Genomic DNA, 24,560 nt, shown 5'->3' on the forward strand with positions numbered 1-24,560 from the left:
GCCATGCTAAATTATCCCATAGTAATTAATTGATATTTTGTGAAGGTTGAGTGTTTAGGTTTCAAGAAAGACAGAAAATTTTCCATGAACGTATACATGTTCCTGATAGGTTAAAAGAAGAAAAAGGCTTGCATTTATATAGCACCCCCCATAATCTCAGAATGTCCCAAAGCAGTCTACAACCATTGAAATGCTTTTTTTTTCCAAGTGCTGTCCCAGTTGTTTTGGAAGGAGTTTCCTTGTGTACAGCAAGCTATCCCAAAGAGCAATGTGGTAAATGACCAACTTATCGGTTTTGTGGTTTGATGTTGGGGGAGGGATGAATACTGGGCAAGGCAATGGGGAGAAATCGTCTGCTCTTCCCCAAATGGTGCCCTGGGACCTGTTGCATCCTCCTTACGATGTGTCTGGCTTTTATGTCTCATGTGAAAGAAAGTGCTTGTGGCACCCCCTTCACACTGCATTTCAGGTTCAACATAGGTTTTTATGCTGAACTATAGAAGGAAACAGCACAAGAAGGCCATTTGACCCATCAATGCCCCTGCTGGGAATAGTGCCATTCCCTTGTTTCTAAAATGGGATGTGAACCTTCTGCCTGAGAGGCACCAGTTGGTCCTCAGTTAGCTCTAGGACAGGAACGGTGGAGGTGGTGACACAGTGGTAAAGTAACCAGCACGGGGCAGCACGGTGGCACAGTGGTTAGCACTGTTGCCTCACAGCGCCAGAGACCCGGGTTCAATTCCCGCCTCAGGTGACTGTCTGTGTGGAGTTTGCACGTTCTCCCCGTGTCTGCGTGGGTTTCCTCCGGGTGCTCCGGTTTCCTCCCACAGTCCAAAGATGTGCGGGTCAGGTGAATTGGCCATGCTAAATTGTCCGTAGTGTTAGGTGAAGGGGTAAATGTAGGGGTATGGGTGGGTTGTGCTTCGGCGGGTCGGTGTGGACTTGTTGGGCCGAAGGGCCTGTTTCCACACTGTAAGTAATCTAATCTAACCCAGAGGTGACCAGGGTTGACTTCCCTGCATGGCAGCTACTGGGGTTTTAATTCCATTCAGAAATCGGGAATAGAAAGCTGGCCTCAGTGACGGTGAGCATGAAGATATTATTGACCATCACGTCAACCCCATCTGGGTCATTGATGTCACCGTAGCATCCTGACCTGCAGGTGACTCCAGACCCACAGCCCTCTGACATGCCTTAGCCAGCCTCTCCATTCAAGGGGCAATTAGGGATGGGTAAGAAATGCTGACCCAACCAATGACACCCACATCCCTTCGATGAAAATTAAATTATTTTTGTATTCGGTGAGATTAAATTGTGTAGGTTAGGTGGATCCACCATAGGCAATGCAAGGTTACAGGGATAGGGTAAGGGGTTTGGGATGCTCTTCGCAGGGTTGGTCTGGCCTCGATGGGCCGAATGGCATGCTTTCACACTATAGGGATTCCATGATTTCTAGGTTGGCATGGTGGCCCAATGGTTAGCACTACTGCCTTACAGTGCCAGGGTCCCCGGTTTGATACCAGCCTCGGGCGATTGTCTGTGTGGAGTTTGCACATTCTCCCCGTGTCTGTGTGGGTTTGCCCCCACAGTCCAAAGATATGCTGGTTCGGGTGAATTGGCCATGCTAAATTGGAAACGGTGTTCAGGGGAATGGGTCCGGGTGGGTTAGTTTTCGGAGGGTCAGGTTGGGCCAAATGGCCTGTTTCCTCACTGTAGTGATTATATAACTGAATTTCCAATGGGGAATTGCTCTTTAATCCAGTGGTAGCTATCCCACAGGATATTATAAATTAGTGGACAACACATATTGAGTAATGTCACTGGAGTCATAGAGATGTACAGCACAGAGAGAGGTCCATCAAGTCTGTGTCAGTCAAACCAACCACCTGAATATTCTCATCTCATTTTCCAGCACTTCACCTATACATTGGTATCTAAATTCTCCTTCAATTGTGATGAGGGTTCCTGACTCTCCTCCCATCCCAGGTGGTGAGTTCCCAATTCCCCACCACTCTGGGGCAGCGAGCAACTATTTTCTCACATCCCTCGAAACCTCCTGCTCCTTATTTTCAATCTATGCCCCGTGGTCACTGATACCTTCATCAGCCGGGACAGGTTTCTTCCTGTCTGGGCTCCTCGTGTGGTCTTGCCATTGGTACCCACAGGTCATGAAAGAATGAAAAGGGGAAGCTGGCACCTTGTAGGTTGTTGGCATTAGCTCCATGCATGCCAACCCTTCTCGTCAGGGTCACTGGAGGAGGAGATGGACTCCTCACAGAGTTTCTGCCCTACTGAGGCTAATCAATGGAGGCTCTCAGAGGTATTACCAGTACACAATGTCAGCTTACACTGCTGGAGGATTGTTGTGAATAGATGTCATGTCATTGGGTAGAGGGCCTCAGAAATGGATTGGACCACTACCATTGGAATCCTGAGGATAGAAATAGGAGGATGTACTGGCGTTGGACTGAGTCCAGAGAAGGTTCATTCAGCTGATCCCTGAGGGACCCGATTTTGAGGGAGAGTTTGCGTAGTTTGGACTTTAGAAGGATGACAGGAGATCTTAATGAAACATACCAGATTCTTAGGGGGTTTGACAGGGGAGACATGGAGAGGTGTTTCCCCTTGTGGGAGAAGCTAGGGCCAAAGGGGAGAATTTCAGGATAAGACACATTTGAGACAAAGATGAGGAGGGAATGGAGGTGGATCTGTGGAATACTTTACCGCAGAGGGCTGTCGAGGCTGGGTCATTAAACGGCATCGAGGCTGAGATGTTTTAGTCAGTGAGGGATTTGAGAGTAGTGGGGGGAACCAGCAACAAAGTGGAGTTGAGGATGATCAGAATCAGTCAGGATCTCATTGGGTGGTGAAGCAGACTCAATGGGCTGAACTGCCTCCTCCCACTCTAACCTTGAGTACCAGGGATGAAGAAGCTGAATGATGTAGAGATAGTGGAGCATCTAATGTTGGTCTCCTTAGAATGGAGTCAGAAAGTGTGGTTCCGTCAGATGCTGCCTAACCTGCTGTGCTTTTCCAGCGCTACATGTTTCGACTGATCTCCAGCTCCACAGTCCTCACTTTTCCCTTAGAAGAGAGCAGGCTGAGGACATTTGATAACGACGTCCAGGATTGTGAGTGGTTTCGATTGAGTAAATACAAAGGAAATGTTTGCCCTTGGCGGTGAGAGGGTCGGGTGCACAGATTTACCATGGAAGAAGCAGCAAGGGAGATGATTGGCTTGTTCAGTGGGTTATGGTCTCAGAAGTGCTACCTGCCAATTGTAGTTTCAGTGTGAAAAACAGACATAGGTCAATATTTGATTAAAAACAAACTGCAGTGGGGAAAGAATGGGGAGAAGGATGTGTTCATCAGCTCTATTCCAGTACTAGCCCAGGTTCAATGGGCCGATTGGTCTTCCGTCTGGTATTACTCTGACATGATCGAGAGTGGGACTTTCCCCACCCTGGCACATTCATTCTCTCATCGGCAACTTTTCAGCCAGGTCAGAAATTAGCTGGTGGTGAGAAGCTGAGTTCCCAAGTTAAATTCACTGAAGCCTTCAGTGTTGTGCAACTGCAACACAAGCCCTGGATGTAACCCAGAGATTGGTCCTTCCCACGACAACCTCTGGAATGGAATCCAGTAAATCATGCAGCATGGAAACAGACCCTTTGATGCAACCTTGACCAGGTTTCCAAATCTAAACTAGTCTCATTTGTTGTGGTTCTGTTCGCCGAGCTGGGAGTTTTTGTTGCAAACGTTGCATGCCCTGTCTAGGTGACATCTTCAGTGCTTTGGAGCCTCCTGTGAAGCGCTTCTGTGCTGAGTCCTCCGGCATTTATACTGGTTTGAATCTGCCACTTCCGGTTGTCAGTTGCTGTCCGCTGCAGTGGCCGGTATATAGGGTCTAGGTCGATGTGTCTGTTGATAGAATTTGTGGATGAGTGCCATGCCTCTAGGAATTCCCTGGCTGTTCTCTGTTTGGCTTGCCCTATAATAGTAGTGTTGTCCCAGTCGAATTCATGTTGTTTGTGATCTGAGTGTATGGCTACTAGGGATAGCTAGTCTCATTTGCCTGCATTTGGCCTATATCTCTCTAACTCTTTCCTGTTCATGTTTCTGTCCAATAATCTTTTAAATGTTGTAACTATACCTACATCTACCACTTCCTCTGGCAGATTATTTCACATACAAACCACCCTCTGTGTGAAAAGAGTTGAGCTTGCGTGGTGGAGAGTATGAGAGCAGTGAAATAGTTAGATAACAGGAATCGGTGAGTATTTGAAGATCATCAAGCAAGTTAGGAAAACGATATTGGGTCGGGGGACAACTGAGGCTGAGGTAAGGGCTAAGGTAGAAGCTTAGAGATGACTAATGTGCGAGGGACATCTTGAAGATCAATTAGGGGTACACCACAAAAACATACTGATACCAGACACATGCCAGCCAATGACCCTCTCCAATCAGAGAGAAACTAACCATCACCCCTTGACATTCAATGGTGTTACCATCACTGAAGCTCCTAACATCAACATGCAGGGGGGTTACCATTGACCAGAAACTCAATTGGACTAGCCATATAAATAGGCGAAGGTGAGGACTGCAGATGCTGGAGATTAGAGTTGAGGGTGTGGTGCTGGAAAAGCACAGCAGGTCAAGCAGCATCCGAGGAGCAGGAAAATTGATGCTTCGTGCCAATGCCCTTCATCAGGAATGAAGCCACATAAACACGACAGCGATAAGAGTGGGTTAGAAGCTAGGAATCTTGCAATGAATGACCCGCCTCCTGACTCCCCAAAGCCTGTTCACCATCTATAAGGAGCAAGTCAGGAATGTGATGGATTACTCCCCCACTTGCCTGGATGGGTGTAGCCACAACAACATTCAAGAGGTTTGACATCATTCAGGGCAGAGCAAACAGCTTGATTAACATCCTATCCACCACATTCAGCATTCACCACTCGTGCACTCATGCACAAGATGTACTGCCGTGTTGCACTCTCATTACAATCCCATGACCACTTCCCACTAGGAGAGGAGCAGATACATGGGAACACCACCCCCTGCAGGTTCCCCTCCAAGCCGCTCACCGTCCTGACTTCGAGATATACCGCTGTTCCTTCACTGTCGCTCGGTCAAAATCCTGGAATGCCCTCTTTAATAGCATTGTGGGAGTTCCTCCGCTGCCTGGACCAACATAATTGTAGGGAGGAGGTCCCCACCAGCATTCCAGAGCAAGTAGGAACAGGCGATTAATGTTGACCCAGCCAGCAACATGAATAAATGGGAAAAGATTCCGAGTGTTCAAGAATGGAACTGTGTGGAGAGGGACTAAATAACAAAATGTCAATTTAACTTCAAAAGTAGTCAAACACGAGGTTAAAGAAACAATTACAATAGACAGTCTAAGAGAAGACAGAGATAGTTGCATATCCTTTCTTGGTTTCATTCAGTCATGACTCTGTATATGTTGCTTTCAGTTGGGAGTCAGAAGGTGCTGGGTTTAACCATTGCTCCAGAGGATGGGGAGAGGCAGTATGATTAGATTCCCTACAGTGTGGAAACAGGCCCTTTGGCCCAACAACCCTGCAAAGATTAACCCACCCCAGACCCATTGCCCTCCATTTACTCCTGACTAATACACCTAACACTATGGGCAATTCACCTAACCTGCACAGCTTTGGACTGTGGGAGGAAACCCACGCAGACACGGGGAGAATGTAAAAACTCCACACAGACAGTCACCTGAGGCAGGAATTGAACCTGGGTCCCTGGTACTGTGAGGCAGTAGTGCTTATCACTGAGTCACTCATATCTCAGCTCCTGATCTCACTGCAGCACCCAGGGAGTGTGGCACACTGCAGTGTACTGCTGTTTGAATGAGAAACATAAACTAGGCATCATGTGGCTAAGAAAATGGACTTTAAAAAATCCCGTAGCAAAATTTAAAGACAGCAATCGATTTCTCCCTGGTGCCCTGGTCAATTTTTATCTCATTTAAAACCCTGAGGATATTTTGTCATTATCGTATTGGCGTTTACTGCCTACACATTGCCTGCTGCATTCCCACATTACGATACCTCAGAAGTGCCTTTTGAGGGTGAGAGTTTAAAAAAAAACTGCAGATGCTAGAATCCAAAGTAGACAGGTAGGAGGCTGGGGGAACACAGCAAGGCAGGCAGCATCAGGAGGGACAGGCAGGAGGCTGGGGGAACACAGCAAGGCAGGCAGCATCAGGAGGGACAGGCAGGGAGCTAGGGGAATGCAGCAAGGCAGGCAGCATCAGGAGGGACAGGCAGGAGGCTGGGGGAACACAGCAAGGCAGGCAGCATCAGGAGGGACAGGCAGGAGGCTGGGGGAACACAGCAAGGCAGGCAGCATCAGGAGGGACAGGCAGGAGGCTGGGGGAACACAGCAAGGCAGGCAGCATCAGGAGGGACAGGCAGGAGGCTGGGGGAACACAGCAAGGCAGGCAGCATCAGGAGGGACAGGCAGGAGGCTGGGGGAACACAGCAAGGCAGGCAGCATCAGGAGGGACAGGCAGGAGGCTGGGGGAACACAGCAAGGCAGGCAGCATCAGGAGGGACAGGCAGGAGGCTGGGGAACACAGCAAGGCAGGCAGCATCAGGAGGGACAGGCAGGTGGCTAGGGGAACACAGCAAGGCAGGCAGCATCAGGAGGGACAGGCAGGAGGCTGGGGGAACACAGCAAGGCAGGCAGCATCAGGAGGGACAGGCAGGAGGCTGGGGGAACACAGCAAGGCAGGCAGCATCAGGAGGGACAGGCAGGCGGCTGGGGAACACAGCAAGGCAGGCAGCATCAGAGGGACAGGCAGGGAGCTAGGGAAATGCAGCAAGGCAGGCAGCATCAGGAGGGACAGGCAGGGGGCTGGGGGAACACAGCAAGGCAGGCAGCATCAGCAGGGACAGGCAGGAGGCTGGGGAACACAGCAAGGCAGGCAGCATCAGGAGGGACAGGCAGGAGGCTGGGGAACACAGCAAGGCAGGCAGCATCAGGAGGGACAGGCAGGAGACTGGGGGAACACAGCAAGGCAGGCAGCATCAGGAGGGACAGGCAGGAGGCTGGGGAACACAGCAAGGCAGGCAGCATCAGGAGGGACAGGCAGGAGGCTGGGGGAACACAGCAAGGCAGGCAGCATCAGGAGGGACAGGCAGGCGGCTGGGGAACACAGCAAGGCAGGCAGCATCAGAGGGACAGGCAGGGAGCTAGGGAAATGCAGCAAGGCAGGCAGCATCAGGAGGGACAGGCAGGGGGCTGGGGGAACACAGCAAGGCAGGCAGCATCAGCAGGGACAGGCAGGAGGCTGGGGAACACAGCAAGGCAGGCAGCATCAGGAGGGACAGGCAGGAGGCTGGGGGAACACAGCAAGGCAGGCAGCATCAGGAGCTGGAGAGGTCAACATTTCGGGTATAACCCTTCTTCAGGACTGGGGGGTGGGTGTGTGGGGAGCTGCAGATAAAGGGGGTGGCGGGGGCAGGGTGGGGAGTTGGGGATAGGTTGAAGACAGGTAGAGGGTACGACCTGATTGGTCAATGGGAGGAATGAATCCGGTTGGTGGCAGGGAGCAGTGGAAGGAGGAGGGAGGGGCTGGGAAGGGAGTTGGGGAATGGGGAGGGAGATTATTTGGAATTGAAGCACTCAGTGTTGAGTCCTCTGGGCTGTAGGCTGCCCAGGCGGAAGATGAGGTGTAGGCACTGTAGGCGTGCAAACCATCACCTTCCTTCATTTACCACAGAACTAATTATTAAGCTCAATGGAGATAGTGAGGGCAATGGAACAGACCTACAATTGATGGCAGAAGTTTTTCACGAAATAATTACTGGCAATTGACTTCTAACTGAGGGTATGGAAGCCAGTTAGATTCCTGATTGGAGACCGTACGTTTTTTAGCATGAGCTTTGCTAATTTTTATGTGATGTGCTGTTGCACCAGAATATCGTGAACAAGTGCCCTAGTGTGATATTACTAATGAAACAAAACAGTCTGTGAGAAGGAGTGGGCTTGTGAGGAGCCTGTACTCATTGTTTAGATTAGATTACTTACAGTGTGGAAACAGGCCCTTCGGCCCAACAAGTCCACACCGACCCGCCGAAGAGCAACCCACCCATACCCCTACATTTACCCCTTACCTAACACTACGGGCAATTTAGCGTGGCCAATTCACCTGGCCCGCACATCTTTGGACTGTGGGAGGAAACCGGAGCACCCGGAGGAAACCCACGCAGACATGGGGAGAACGTGCAAACTCCACACAGTCGCCTGAGTCGGGAATTGAACCCTGGTCTCAGGTGCTGTGAGGCTGCAGTGCTAACCACTGTGCCACCGTGCCACCCACCTGGTTTACCAGGACCAGAGATACAAACTGAGAAGTATGAGGAGGAATCTTACATTTTATTTTTAGCTAAGCATCAGTGTCATCAATGTTTTTTTTCCAGGGGGTGGGGTGTTCTCGCTGTGGAGTCCTATGTATTTTCTTGAACGTACCTCAGTAACTACCCGACCACTTCTGGTGTCCCACCCCCCCCTGTCCTGATCCCAGCCCCACTCTGCCACTTATCAGTGCTGAAACAACTCGGCACTCAGCGCATTGCTGCTAACACTCTGCGTCGTCTTTAAAAAGGCCACTGTGAACCCAGAGAAGAGTTGGCGCTCCATCTCTTTGGCAATGCAGTAGAACATAGCAGCCACTAAGCCACAGCGCCCACCCCACTCCCTCGCACATACACCCACTGTTTAATCACCAGGGCATGCAGTCTACACGCCATCTCTTGATCACCAGCACCCTGCGCCCCACCCAATGCCCACTGGAGACCAGCAGGTCGTCATAATCCAGTAGACGAACATCACACACACAGGCCAGGAACCGGTTTGGTCAGAAACAGAAAGTGTTGGAGGGCCTGGTATTGTCTGTGGAGAGAGAAAACCAAGACAACGTTTTGAGTCCAGTGACTGTTCAGCCCTTCTACCTTGTGCTACCCCAGCAGCCCATTTCCATCCATCCCCATCCCACCACCCCCAATGTGGAGACCCATCACACCGGACAACACCAATAGCTGTCCTCCCTGCCCCTGAACCCCAGCACTACACCTAAATAACCCCCACCCTGGTCCTCCATGCTCCTGTGGTGGAGACCAGTGTGTGGGGTCGCGGTCAATAACTCCCCCCCCCCACTCCCCCATGCTGTTCTGCATACTCCCAAAATGCTTTGAGACTCCATAACCCCCTCCCCATCACCATATTTGTTGTGAACTCCACAAATGCCACTGTGTTTCTCTCCTCCCACCATGAGTCCACCCCAACGCGCCACAACCTTGTTTGTCAACGATTTCTCCCGAGTGACAGGAGTTCTCCCCATCGTCCCAGGAGCAGCCTAACGGGTAAAGCTGCTCTGGTGCATGAGCAGATGGGTGGAGATCTTGTTGTGGCTGTCAGACTTCTCAACAGCAGTGGCAGCACTTTGAAACGACATCATTTCCTGGAAGTCGCTCCGGTCAGCCTCAGCTTGTGAAAGACACCAGTTCCTTCTTTGAGATCTTGCTTTGTCAGCTCTGCCTTTGATGAGTTTTGTGTTTCCCTGAACTTGGTAAGCCCTAGAGTAGTTTCAGAGGGGATGTCTCTGTAAGGACGTGTGGGATCCAGCCACTGAATAGTCAGTGAGCACTCAGAGACATCCTGGAATGAGACCCAAGTTGATTCGCCTGATCAACATGATAAAATTTAACACCTGTTTATCTTCTGGCCAAAACCTCTTGCTGCGGGAATTTGGGATCTGGCTGGTTGTCCTCTCTCGCGTTAGCTAAGCTGTTGTAACATCACTCATGAGTAATGTGGTGACTCAAATTGCTTGTCTCGTCTGCTGGGAGGTTGGCTCTGCAGGCATGTTGTGTGTTATGAGTGCACACAGCAACGTCTGAGAAAGAAACGTGCGAGACTGAGGGGGAGGGCGTCTTTCTGAGGTTAAAGGTTGTTGCATTTGCTCGTGTGCCTGGAGGAAGTGCCACTTCAGCCTGCAAACTGGTGGCAGTGTTTCCATCGGAGGGGAACGGGAGGACTGCAGGTGCTGGAGTTCAGAGTTGAGAGGGTGGTGCTGGAAAAGCACAGCAGGTCAGGCAGCATAGAGTCAGAGAGGTGTACAGCACGGAAACAGACCCTTCGGTCCAACCCGTCCATGCCGACCAGATATCCCGACCCAATCTAGCCCCACCTGCCAGCACCCGGCCCATATCCCTCCAAACCCTTCCTATTCATATACCCATCCAAATGCCTCTTAAATGTTGCAATTGTACCAGCCTCCACCACTTCCTCTGGCAGCTCATTCCATACACATACCACACTCTGCATGAAAACGTTGCCCCTTAGGTCTCTTTTATATCTTTCCCCTCTCACCATAAACCTATGCCCTCTAGTTCTGGACTCCCCGACCCCAGGGAAAAGACTTTATCTATTTATCCTATCCATAATTTTGTAAACCTCTATAAGGTCACCCCTCAGCCTCTGACGCTCCAGGGAAAACAGCTCCAGCCTGTTCAGCCTCTCCCTGTAGCTCAGATCCTCCAACCCTGGCAACATCCTTGTAAATCTTAGAATCAACATTTCGGGCAAAAACCCTTCATCAGGAATGAGGCTGTGAGCTGAGAGGGTGGTGAGACCCCTCCATTATTAGATTAGATTCCCTACAGTGTGGAAATAGGCCCTGCAGCCCAACAGGTCCACACCGACCCTCCAATATGTAACCCACCCAGACCCATTTCCCTCTGACTAATGCACCTAACACAATGGGCAATTTAGCATGGCCAATCCACCTGACCTGCACATCTTTGGACTGTGGGAAGGAACCGGAGCACCCGGAGGAAATCCACACAGACATGGGGAGAATGTGCAAACTCCACACAGACAGTCACCCGAGGCTGGAATCGAACTCGGGTCCCTGGCGCTGTGAGGCAACAGGGCTAACCACTGAGGCACCGCGCTGCTCTTAATTATGAAAGGCCTCCTAGCAAGCCAAGGCGGTTTCACTGCAAACAGGAAGCAGGAATCTTCCCCGAATGTCTTCAGGGATGGGAGGTCCACATGATCCGGCTGGAGAAGCTGCAGTTGTCCTGCTCAGAGCAAAGGAGTTTGACATAAAATTGGGTGGGTACAGGAAAGGTTTAGAGGGATATGAGCCAGATGCTGACAAGTGGGACAAGATTAATTTCAGATATTTGGTGGGCACTGAAGGCTCTGTTTCCCTGCTGGACAGCTCTATGACTCTGTTAGACTGAGGTGCACTTGAGTCTAGATTAGAGTGGTGCTGGAAAAACACAGCAGGTCAGGCAGCATCCGAGGAGCAGGAGAATCGATGTTTCTGGCTTGCTTGAAACGTTGATTTTCTTGCTCATTGGATGCTGCCTGACCTGCTGTGCTTTTCCAGCACCACTCTAATCTTGAGTCTAATCTCCAGCATCTGCAGTCCTCCCTTCTGCCTAGCTGATCTGTGCATAAGAGTGTGCCAAGTTTAAGTGAGGTAGACAAAGCAAAGGTGTCCCCACGTGCTGACCTGGAAACCCGGATTTCATGGTGAGTGATATGGGGTGGGTGTGTGTGATGTGAAGATGTCTTCTTGTTAATATCATGAGTAACAATGACCGTGTCTACAAGGACAGTGGGATCAGAGGCGATCAATCTTCCTAAAAGGAAATAGAGCAGGGGAATAGACCAAGCTGGATTGCTCAGCAAAGGGCTATCATCGACTTGAAGGGCTGCATGGTCTCCTTCTGTGCCGTAATTATAATTTATAACTCTAACTGGAGTCTGTATAAACTGTGGTAATTAAAGCCATCTACTGGGAAGTGGGATGAGTGGAGATAGGTTGGTGCAGACTCAATAGGTCTCTTCAGTGCCGTGTGGCGTGAGGGGCAATTTATTTTACACAGAGGGTGGTTTGTGTGTGGAATGACCTTCCTGAGGAAGTGGGTACAGTTACAACATTTAAAAGCCATTTGGATAAATCCATGAATAGGGAAGTTTGGAGGGATGTGGGCCAGGAGCAGGCGGGTGGGAAATGGTTTAGTTTGGGATTATGATTGGCACAGACTGGTTGGACCGATGGGTACGTTTCCGTGACTTTATGACTTTATTTCTCCAGTAAAATGCAATAAGTGGAAGATAGCTACCTTAGCTGAAAATGTGTTGCTGGTTAAAGCGCAGCAAGTCAGGCAGCATCCAAGGAACAGGAAATTCGACGTTTCGGGCAAAAGCCCTTCATCAGGAATCTTCGACGTTTCGGGCAAAAGCCTTTCATCACCCGCTCCCACAGCCACATCTCCTTCCTCAGCACCAGCCCACGGAACCGACTGATCCCGCACGGACTCCGGACTACATTCCAACCAACAAAATTTTGGACCCAACCAGGACAACCTGTACCTACAACAAATCCGAAGCCTCCAGCAACAGACCTCCCTCCGGATTCTCCGCTCCACCCTTGCAGCCATGCGTCGCTACCTACATTCCCTGCAGTCAGCCCTACCCCAGCTCAGCACACAGCCACTACTCGAAGATAGCTACCTTATACAACCTCAGGCCCAAATCGCAGTGCAGACTCCAGTAATGACTGAGAGGAGAATTATCCCGGTCTGTTCTCAATGTGTAGCACTTTGTTTACTCCCAAGAGCCAGTTAGTGAGCTAAGTATAATTTTTCCACAGCTTTATAAATATTTATTTACAGAATCACACATGACAAGCATGTGCCTCCTCACCCACCGACCACAGTTTCAGCCCGTGTCTATTTTAGGGGCACAATCAAAACTTCAGTTGATACCCACCGCCCTTTGAGAGCACAATTGAGAACTCTGTTATCTTGGAAGGTGTGGTTTCAAATCGGTCTGTCGGATTGAGCACAGCTATCTGAACTGACATTTCATCTTGGTACTGGAACACCAACTTACAGACTGGCCAAGGAGCTAGACCAAAGACTAAAACACTTAGTAGAAGGCTCACGCCACTCCACCCAAGAATTCCTGAAGACAATCAAAGACACCAAGATAGAAGAGGATGAAATAATGATCTCCTTTGATGTAACAGCCCTGTTCATTTCTATCAACATCAGCCTGGCCAAGGAAACACTATTAGAAGAACCAAAGACACATATACCAAACACCACCAACCTCATCAGAAAGGACAATATCGTCAGGCTAGTGGACCTATGCCTTACCGCTCACCACCTTCAATAACAAGACCTACAGACAAACCAATGGATTATCCACGGGATGTCTGATATTAGGGTTCTTAGCAGAGGCAGTAATGCAGAGACACAAACAAACAGCTCTGCCAACCGTCCAACCCAAACTCTGGGCCCACTATGTGGATGACACCTTTGTCATCACTAAATGAAATAAATTAAAGGAAACCTTCAATACCATTAATAATACCCTCACTGGCATAAAATTCACTAAAGAGGAGGAAAACAACAACAAACTGCCATTGCTAGGTGCCACAGTAGAGCAAACAGCCCATGGGGAACTTCAAACCAGCGTCTACAGGAAAACACTACACACGGACCAAATATTGAACTACAGAAGCAATCATCCCAACACCCACCAACGGAGCTGCATCAGAACATTATTTCAATGAGTCACCACACACAGCAGCACAGGGGAACTACGCAGAGCAGAGGAAAATCACCTACAACGTGTATTCAAAAAGAGTGCGTACCCAGTGAACACAGTCCGCCGATTTCTCAGCAACAAACCCAAACACGCAGACAAAACACATCCAGAAACCCTAGCCACTCTCCTCGACATCAAAGACATCTCAGAAATGACTGCCAGACTACTCAGACCCCTTGGCATCATGGTAGCCCACAAACCCACCAACGCACTAAAACAACACCTAATGAACTTGGAAGATCCAATACAGACAACAAGCAAAACGAATGTCACTTACAAAATACCGTGCAAGAATTGTAACAGACACTACATCAGAAAAACAAGCAGAAAACTGGCCATCAGGATACATGAATGCCAACTAGCCACAAAACGATATGATCCTCTCTCGCTAGTATCCTTACATGTTGATGAGGAAGGACACCACTTCGACTGGGACAACACATCCATCCTAGGATAAACCAAACAGAGACAGGTACGAGAATTCCTAGAAGCATGGCATTCCAACTGGACCTCTACCAACAAACACATTGACTTGGACTCCATCTACCACCCCCTGAGAAAAAGAACAGGAAATGACATCACCACAGGAAATGATATCATCAACCCAAAGAAACCCAAACATGTAAATAGAGGGCAGGAACCATCAGCAGTGCTTCGCCTGAGGCCCACTGAAGATGTTACCTAGTATGGTGATGAAATGTCTGGAAATGAACCTTCCAGCTCAGTGAGCAAACCGACATCCAGACCCTCAACCTGAGCTACAAATCTTTTCAAAACCTGCTTTGCTGGGAAGAATTTAACGGCAAATAGTGACAGTTGGGGCGTCCCAAAATGGGGGTTGTGACCCCCAGGTGGAGTTAGAACAACGGGGCACCTGCTCCAAAAGACAAGCCCCGTACTTCCACAGAGTCCATCCTCACTTCTTCCCCACCACTCTCCCAGTTTTCTTTAACATCTCCCTCTGACCTCTACCTCACTTACAGTAGGTCACACATTTCAATACTGAGAGGCCTGGATAGAGAGGACATGGAGAAGATATTCCCACCAGTGGGAGAGACTAGGACCTGGGGGCACAGCCTCAGGGTGAAGGGATGGTCCTTTAGGACTGAGATGAGGAGGAATTTCTTCAGCCAAAGGGTGGGGAGTCTCGGGAACTCATTGCCACAGAGAGCTGTGGATGCCAAGTCACTGACTGTGTTTGAGACAGAGATAGACAGGTTCTTAATCAGTATGGGGATCAAGGGTTATGGGGAGATGGCAGGACAACGGGATTGAAAAGTATTTCAGCCATGATCAAAAAGCAGGCAGACTCAACAGGGTGAATGACCTAAATCTGCTCCTATATCGTATGGCGTTCTGGTCTCTAATGAGCTGAAGGTTATCCAACCAATCATTTGAGGCAAAGGGAATGGTGCAAGGGTTTGCAAATGCTGAATACATGATTGTTACCGAGGCTGGTGTTTCCCTGCATTTTGAGATTAACTGGAAGCTCAGTTAGTTGATTTAATCACTCATCATTTCCTCCCCACTGTATCTATCAGGACACGTGGTAACCTCTTTGAGATTGTATCTGCAAGACAGGATTGACTTTACCTCAGCGAAATTCATTTGCAGCAGCATCTGCTAAAAAATCACTGATGTGTTTTTTTTTTCTGATGGACTGCTCTGCTGTCACCTGGGTTTTGGATGGGATAGAGTGCCCGGGCTCATCACAGTGGGCACAACTCAGATTACCAACCCCACCACCCAGAATCATACCGAGTCGACAGCTCGGAAACAGGCCGTTCAGCCCATCTAATTCAGCGTTGGTGCTCCTCGTACACCTTCACCCACTCGACTTCATCTCATCCTGGTGAAACACAACATCCCCAGCTTGATAATGATCGGGCCATGTATTGGAGTGAGAGCTTATTAAATGTCTCGTCTCTGCCTCTGGATCAACCAATGATCTATCAACATGGGGGTGCCTTACTGTTTCTGGGAAACCTCTATATCGAAGGAAGGGTGTGCTGGCCTTGGAGGGGGGTCCAGAGGAGGGTTACAGGAAAGATCCCAGGGATGAAGGGCTTGTCATATGGGGAGCGGTTGAACACTCTGGGTCTGTACTTGATGGAGTTTAGAGGGTGAGGGGGAATCTGATTGTAACTTACAGAATCCTGAGAGGATAGAGTGGACGTGGAGATGTTTCCACCGGTGGGAGAGACTAGGACCCGGGGGCACAGCCTCAGGGTGAAGGGGCGCCCCTTTCAAACTGAGATGGGGTGGGATTTCCTCAGCTAGAGGGTGGGGAGTCTCGGGAACTCATTGCCACAGAGGGCTGTGGAGGCCAAGTCACTGAGTGTGTATAAGACAGAGACAGACAGGTTCCTGATTAATAAGGGGATCAAGGGTCTCCTCTACATTGGGGAGACTGGGCGCCTCCTAGCAGAGCGCTTTAGGGAACATCTCCGGGACACCCGCACCAATCAACCACACTGCCCCGTGGCCCAACATTTCAACTCCCCCTCCCACTCTGCCGAGGACATGGAGGTCCTGGGCCTCCTTCACCGCCGCTCCCTCACCACCAGACGCCTGGAGGAAGAACGCCTCATCTTCCACCTCGGAATACTTCAACCCCAGGGCATCAATGTGGACTTCAACAGTTTCCTCATTTACCCTTCCCCCACCTCATCCTAGTTCCAAACTTCCAGCTCAAGCACTGTCCCCATGACTTGTCCGGACTTGTCCTACCTGCCTAGCTCCTTTTCCACCTATCCACTCCACCCTCTCCTCCCTGACCTATCACCTCCATCCCCTCCCCCATCACCCATTGTACTCTATGCTACTTTCCCCCCACCCCCACCCTCCTCTAGCTTATCTCTCCACGCTTCAGGCTCACTGCCTTTATTCCTGATGAAGGGCTTTTGCCCGAAACGTCGATTTCGCTGCTCGTTGGATGCTGCCTGAACTGCTGTGCTCTTCCAGCACCACTGACCCAGGGTCTGGTTTCCAGCATCTGCAGTCATTGTTTTTACCTCGGTTACTGTGAGAAGGCAGGAGAATAGAGTTGAGAAACATGTCAGCCAGGATTGACTGTTGCAGTTGTACTGAACATTGGTGAGGTCACCTTTAGATACTCTGTACAATTCTAGTCACCCTGCTTTGTGAAGGGTATTATTAAATTGGACAGGGTGAAGGAAGGTTTTACCAGGATGTTGTCTGGAATGGAGGGTTGGAGTTATAAGGAGAGGCTGGATAGGCTGGGAGTTTTTTTCTCTGGAGGGCAGGAGGTTGAAGAGTGACGTTATAGAGGTTTAGAAAACCATGAGGGTCATGGATAAAATGAATAGCAAAGGTCTTTTCCCTAGGGTGGGGATTCAAAACTAGAGGGCATAGGTTTAAGGTGAGAGGGGCAAGATTTAAAAGGGACCTAAGGGGGAGTTTTTTCACCCAGAGGGTGGTTTGTGTGTGGAATGAGCTGCCAGAGGAAGTGGTAGATGCAGATACAGTTATGACGTTTAAAAGGCATTTGGGTAGGGACATGAATAGGAAAGGTTAACAAGGTTATGGGCAAAACACAGCAAATGGCAGGAGTTTAGTTTGGGAAACTTGGTCAGCATGGATGAGATGGACCGAAGAGTCTGTTTCTGTGCTGTATGCCTCTATGACTCTCTGAATGACGGAACAGACCTGATGGGTTGAATGGCCCAATCCTGCTCCTATATATTGCAGTATGCTTGGAATGAGGTCTGCGAGTGATTTTTGAAAGGGTAGATCGAAAAGGGGTCATTTATGGGGGCGTGTTAGCTTGCTCTGTCAAAGAGATGGAGCAGGGTGAGTGGGAGGATGGGTAACTGTGTCTCAGTGAGACCGGATAATGAGACGTTCATGCAGATAAGCCTCTTACTGCTCACTGGGGAAAACCCTGTCTGGCCAATCACTTGGTTGAAAAGTGGGACTGATTGCTTTCATTTGGACTGTGTTGGAAGGACTGTCTTTCTGAATTTTAGATTTCTCTATTCTCTAATTTATTCCCACGGTGCTGGACTTTTTATTTCTTTACTTTTCTATTTTATCTTTCTGAAGAACTCGTCCTGAAGGATCTGTACCTAGGTACCTTGTACCGAAGATGGCGCCTTAAGTAGTGATGTGTGAACTTTATACTGTATTTATGTGATAATAAAGCCTCAGCTCAATTGGCCATTGACGTGACCCTCCTGACTTTCTGAGCACTGGCTAACTCCCCACAGGGAGGGGCTGGGCCAATCACATCCTGGAAAGGCTCCCGTATCCTCTGTTCCCATTCCGTAACCCGCTCGTGGCTTCAGCCGAAGGGGAGTGGGAGGGGGTGGGGGGGGAGAGGTATGGGGGATGGATCGAGAGCTGGGAATTTCCATTCCAGGTGCGCTCACGCTCCACCTCGCCATCGATTTTGAAGACCGTGGGGTGTCTATACGTTAGACACCCATTAACCCATCTCCCAGAAGGCAGCAGGTTGACCCATTCACGAGATCAGAAACCTCTGTTGACCCTGTGCGCAGGCTGCAGTTCGGAGGAACGGGTCGTTCAGTCCACAGTGCTGTGCCCAATGTAATGCCAAATTAAACTAACCCCCTTCTGTCTGCCCTTGGTATGTACCCCTTCCATTCCTTGCATATTCATGCACTTATCTAAGAGTCCTGTTAAAATGTCAACATTAAACTTGAAGGCAAAAGCAAATATTCTGCCCCCTGAGTCAGCTCATCTCCTGCTGACCCCATCAGCTGTATCTTTGTTACCATTAGCCCTGGCTTCTCTATGACACTCCATTTTCCAACTCCCACTCTCTACAAACCCATTTCTCGTTCAGTATCCCAGACTTGGGCTCTCTCTGGTCCCTCGATCTCCCCTCTGCTCACTGTCCAATACTTTCATGTTGGTCAATCAGTTCTGTATTTTTCGGATGATCACCTCTGTTTAAAGTCCCACCATGTCCTTATCTCTTCTTCTCTCTGGAGGTCTCCCGGTCCCTCCGAGCTCACACCGTTCCCCTCATCCTGGCCTTCCCCAGCAGCCCTGACGTGACTCCCTCCTGAACTCTCACTCTCCTCCTCTGAGATGCTTCAAGAACCCACATCGCCGACCAAGAATTTGGTCACCCGCCAAATTGTAGACTTACCTCCAAATTTTATTCTAAGGAAGTGAGTCAGGACATCGTGTTGCAACAGAGGCGCTATGGAAATGCAGGTTGCTGATGCTATCTGGCTCTGTCATCATTGAGAAACCACTTTGGCTGTCTTCCACTGACCTAGACCAGCAGCAGAGTGTAAACAGGAAGCACTGACCACATATCGCGAGTGTATCCCTACCACAGGCTGCCTGCAGGACGCAGGGTGGGGGCGAGGGGTGAAACACAGGCACTGTTCGCCAGGCATCTCCGTGACATTTTCACTGACCTTGGCCGTTGCGTGAGATTCAGGGTCAAACAGACAGTGTGCCTTAAGGACAGTTACATGACAACAGCACATATCCCAGAATAAAAATAGCTGCCTTCCATCACTCTCTATACCCTCCTAGCCCCCACACCCCCTCCCTATCTCTGTCACCCCTCCAGCCCCTACACCCCTTCCCTATCTCTGTAACCCCCTCCAGCCCCTACACCCCTTCCCTATCTCTGTCCCCTCCTCCATCCCCTACACCCCTTCCCTATCTCTGTAAACTCCTCCAGCCCTTACACCCCGTCTCTATCTCTGTCCCCTCCTCCATCCCTACACCCCTTCCCTATCTCTGTAACCTCCTCATGGCCCTACACCTCCTCCCTATCTCTGTAACCCCCTCCATCCCCTACACTCCCTCCCTATCTCTGTCTCCTCCTCCATTACCTATACTCCCTCCCTATCTCTGTAACCTCCTCCAGCCCCTACACCCTTCTCTATTTCTGTCATCTCCTCCAGCCTTGACACCCCCTCCCTAACTCTGTAACCCCCTACAGCCCCTACTCCCCCTCTCTATCTCTGTAACCCCCTCCAGCCACTGCACCCCTTCCCTATCTCTGTAACCCCCTACAGCCCCTACACCCCCTCCCTATCTCTGTAACCCCCTACAGCCCCTACACTCCCTCCCTATCTCTGTAACCCCCTACAGCCCCTACACCCCCTCCCATTCTCTGTAACCCCCACCAGCCCCTACACCCCCTCCCTATCTCTATAACCTCCTCCAGGCCCACCCCCTACACTCCCTCCCTATCTCTGTAAGGTCCTCCAGCTGCTACACCCCCTCCCTACCTCTATAAACTCCTCCAGCCCCTACACCCCCTCACTCTCTCCATCCCCTCCTCCAGCCCTTACATCCCCTCCCTATCTCTGTCCCCTCCTCCATCTCCTACACCCCCTCCATATCTCTGTCACCTCCTCCAGGCCCTACACCCCCCTCCCTATCGCTGTCACCCCCTCCATCCCCTACACCCCCTCCATATCGCTGTCACCTCCTCCATCACCGCCCCTCTGCCCTCCTCCAGGCTGGCACTCCTCTGCATGTCCCATGTTAATTTACTCCATCCTCGGCCGACTGGTCCCCCAGCCTCCGTCCCTCCCTCTCCACCTTAAAGGCCCCCGCTGTGAGTGCGGCCGTGGAGGTCAGGGGTGTGCTGGAGATGGAGGAGTGTTGATGTCCGTGTAGATTGTCTGGTTGGACGTGGGCGAGGGGCGGGAGAGGATGTTATTTAAACTGAGGCATAACTGGAGGGAAAACGCCGTGCGAGCGTGGGCACTGGGATTGGGGGTGAACCGGTGTGGATGGTGATTTGCAGATTGTCCCTGCTGCTTCGCGGCTTGGGAGGGGTCCATGCCACAACATTAACCTCAACCAGGTTCCTCTTGACCCTCCTCTGTCTCTTCCCTTAGACCCTGTACCTGGCAAAAGGAGCCCAGCTTCTGTGAGGAAATTGGAGCGGGCAGGAGGCACTGGCGAGGGCCCCGTGAACAACGTGAAGGTAAGTTGCCTCGAGCTATTCCACACTGGGTGCCATCGCGAGGGGACACCTTCTTTCTTCGGTGTTTGTTTTGTGTTGCTTTGTATGGAGCACGGAGACACCAGGAGACTGACTGAGTTTAAACCAGCTCTCTGTTAGCGTTACCCCCAGTCCTCTGCCCCGTCTCCTGTAAATCCTCCCCCTGGCAAAATCTGTATCCAATTCCCTTTTGACAATAACCGTTCCCCTGCCCCTTCAGGCAGTAGGTTTCAGACCCCAAACAACCATCTGAACATCCAGAATCTGCTGGTCATCTCTCCTCCTGTTCTTTTAGCCAGTGATTGGGGGTGGCAGAGTGGCTCGGTGGTTAGTGCGGCTGCCTCACAGGTCCTGGGTTCGATTCCAGCCTCGGGCACTATCTCTGTGATGCCTGTATGTTCTCCCCATGTCTGTGTGGGTTTCCTCTGGGTGCTTTCGTTTCCTCCCACGATCCAAAGATGTGCAGGATGTATAGGTCCCCTTTGGAGGGTTTTTGATTCCCGACAGTGTGGAAACAGGCCCTTCGACCCAACTAGTCCACACTGACCCTCCGAAGAGTAACCCACCTAGACCTATTTCCCTCTAACTAATGCACCTAACGCAACGGGCAATTTAGCATGGCCAATCCAACCTAACCTGCACATCTTTGGACTGTGGGAGGAAACCAGAGCACCCGGAGGAAACCCACGCAGACACTGGGAGAATGTGCAAACTCCACACAGATAGTCGCCCGAGGCTGGAGTTGAACCAGGGACCCTGGCACTGTGAGGCAGCAGTGCTGACCACTGAGGCACCGTGCTGCCCGTGGACTTGTTGGGCCGAAGGGCCTGTTTTTACACTGTAGGGATTCTACTGATTGAATCCTCCAGGTGCGAATCCTCCAGGTGATTTCCCTCGATTCTCTCGAACGAAAGCCCGTGCTAACTTTGACCATCCCCTTTTCAGTTTCCTCTGCACCCTCCCAGTCCTCACGACCCCCCCGCCCTCAGCTTCTCCATTCTGTCTGTCTGGAACTGAAGTTCCTCATCTCGCATTGGGCTTTTCCTTGAAGAATGTATTGAGAGTTCCTGCCCACAACTAAATGTCAGACTCAATGTCTCAAACGTTGGGCGAAACCACTACCTCTTTGACTCTTTACTCAGAGATTAGTAGGGGGCGTGGAACACTCTGCCTGCAACAGTAGTTGACTCGCCAACCTTACAGGGCATTTAAATGGCCGTTGGATAGGCATATGGATGAGAATGGAATAGTCCGGGTTAGATGGGCTTCAGATTGGTTTTACAGGTCGGTGCAACATCGAGGGCCGAAGGGCCTGTACTGCGCTTGTCTCTGTACAAGCTCAGTGTTTCTGATTTTTCTTTGGAAAGAAATGCTTTCACAGGCTGTGGGCGTCACTGACAAGGCTGGAGTTCGTCACTCCTTCCTAGCTGCCCCCTGAGAAAGTGGCAGTGAGCCACTGCCCTCCTGGGATGTAGGAACAAAACACAGAGTGCTATTAGGGAGCAAATTCCAGGATTTTGACCCAGAGATAGTGAGGGAAGAACAAGCTATTCCCAAATCCGAATGGTATGTGTTTTGGAGGGAACAATACAGGGTCTGGTGTATTCACGTCTCTGCTGCTGTTGTCCTGTTGGTGGTAGTGGCTGAGGGTTTGGAATGTACTAGGCCCACATTCCAGTTCCCCTGGTCTGACATAACTCCCATTAACATGGTCTTGGGGAAATATAGTCGCTTAAGTTGATCTTATCTCCACTCACTCACTCACTCACTCACTCACTCACTCACTCACTCACCTGTTCACTCACTCACTCACACTTACTCACACACACGCACACACACTCTCATTCACAGACTCTCACACACACTCTCAAACACACACTTACACACACACACGCACACACACACTCTCTCATTCACAGACTCTCACACACTCTCTCAAACACACACTTACACACACACTCTCACACACACATACAGACACACACATTCACGTGCACATACACACACACACGCACATACACACTCTCTCATTCACAGACTCTCACACACTTTCTCAAACACACACTTACACACACACACGCACACACACACACTCTCATTCACAGACTCTCACACACTCTCTCAAACACACACTCTCACACACACATACAAACACACACATTCACGCGCACATACACACACACATTCTCACACACACATGCGCACCCACTTACCCAGACATACAGACACACACACTCTCTCATTCACAGTCTCTCACACACACTCTCAAACACACACTTACACACACACGCACACTCTTACACACACACATACAAACACACACATTCACGTGCACATACACACACACACACATTCTCACACACACATACATACACTCACACACACAAATATAAACACATACTTGCTCGTACACACACATACAGACACACACACTCTCTCACACGCATGCATACACACACATACACACACACATTCACACACACTCTCACATGCACACTTGCACTCTTTAGTGATATCTTATCAGAAGTACTAGAATCATCCCTCTGGTGTTCTCACTGCTGTTTGTAATTATTACAGCAAGGCAGTACAGATTTCTGTGGGTTATGAAGTTGTTTTTTAGTTAGGTTGTGCTGCTTGTACACGAAGCCACTTCCTGTTTTATTGTCGATTAATCGATTTTGGTGGAAAGTACACAATCTGACTCCAACCCTCAGTAATGATGAACAGACTTGTAAGGGTGCAAAGGGGGCCCTTAAACCTAATACCAAGCCGCTGTGCCCACCTCACTGTTCACCAGCTGCTCCAAGTAAATCCACACTGTGCAAGTGTGTCACGACAACTGTAGTTAGTAAGTGAAGTCGCCATAGTCCCAGAGGACCCTGGGGCTGCTCTGTCATTAGAGAGAGAGTGAGAGAGAGATGGCTGGTGTTAGTTTAACCCGAGGGTCACCAGGCCTCAGGCGAGGGGATATGTTGTGAAGGAGAATCCTTCATGGTAACCTTGGCCAGTGTTGGAATTGAACCCACACTGTTGGCGCCAGTCTACTTCGCAAATCAACCATTGAAGCTAACTCCACCACCCCCCACCCCCCCCGCCCTTACTTCCCACAAATAGACCACATTTAAGGAGATAATCAATGCAAAAATAAAAATGCTGGCGATTAATCCAGGGGGGTTCACCAATGTTAGAAGAAATCATAATCTCCTGAAGCATGAACGGCTCTTTAAGTCAGGAGGACGAACACTGCCTCCCCTTGGCCACCTTACAAACATCGACAAATCCCAACTCCCCAGGTGCCAGAAAACACTACCAGACTCTTTCTCTCTCACTTTCTCACTTTCTTTCTTTCTCCTCTTTCACCCTTTTTTCTTCCCCTTTCTCCTTCTCTCTCTCCTCCTTTCTCTTTTCCCCCTCTCGCCCGCAGAGGGTTCCGGAAGGTCCCTGCTCTCTGAGTAGGCATTACCTCCCTTCCCCACCCTGTTCCATTCATCACCGCAGTGTGTGGAAGACTGAAGGCTGGTCTGTTGCTCTCGGAGGGGTGTGTGCTCGGCCCAGCCCTCGCGGAATTAACGCTCTTCACTCCTGTTCCAGAATCTGATCATTCGAAGATTGCGAAGGAAGAATCAAACTCAACCAGAAACACCACAGTTTCCAAATGACAGGTAGGGTGAAGGGACCTTATAGCGACTTAATATCATTGATGAACACTCCAAAAATCAGATTCAAGATGGAGACACCTCCCTTTCAAACACGGAAACCCGCTCTAATTTGTGGCTTCCTTAAACTTTCTCTGAGCAGAGCTATCATCTACTTATCTACAGGTGGAATGCAACACCTGGCATTGGGAGTTAAACTCTTACCCTGAGATTTTCCTTCAGCCCTTACTATACCATTCTGTAATGCCACATTTATTGCCCTTTATGAG

General features: G+C 50.1%; 1 protein-coding gene across 3 annotated transcripts in view; it reads left to right on the forward strand.

The window, feature by feature from the left end:
* LOC132835941 (ras GTPase-activating protein nGAP-like) overlaps positions 1–24,560 on the forward strand; it is a 102,523-nt gene that overhangs the window by 44,303 nt on the left and 33,660 nt on the right. For all 3 annotated transcript variants that reach the window (XM_060855070.1, XM_060855071.1, XM_060855072.1), the window contains 2 exons: positions 20,529–20,617; positions 24,227–24,297. In XM_060855070.1, coding sequence (XP_060711053.1) covers positions 20,529–20,617; positions 24,227–24,297 — 160 coding nt within the window. The remainder of the gene's footprint in view (positions 1–20,528; positions 20,618–24,226; positions 24,298–24,560) is intronic.

This window comes from Hemiscyllium ocellatum, chromosome 45 (genome assembly GCF_020745735.1).
Source record: "Hemiscyllium ocellatum isolate sHemOce1 chromosome 45, sHemOce1.pat.X.cur, whole genome shotgun sequence".
Taxonomy (NCBI): Eukaryota; Metazoa; Chordata; class Chondrichthyes; order Orectolobiformes; family Hemiscylliidae; genus Hemiscyllium; species Hemiscyllium ocellatum.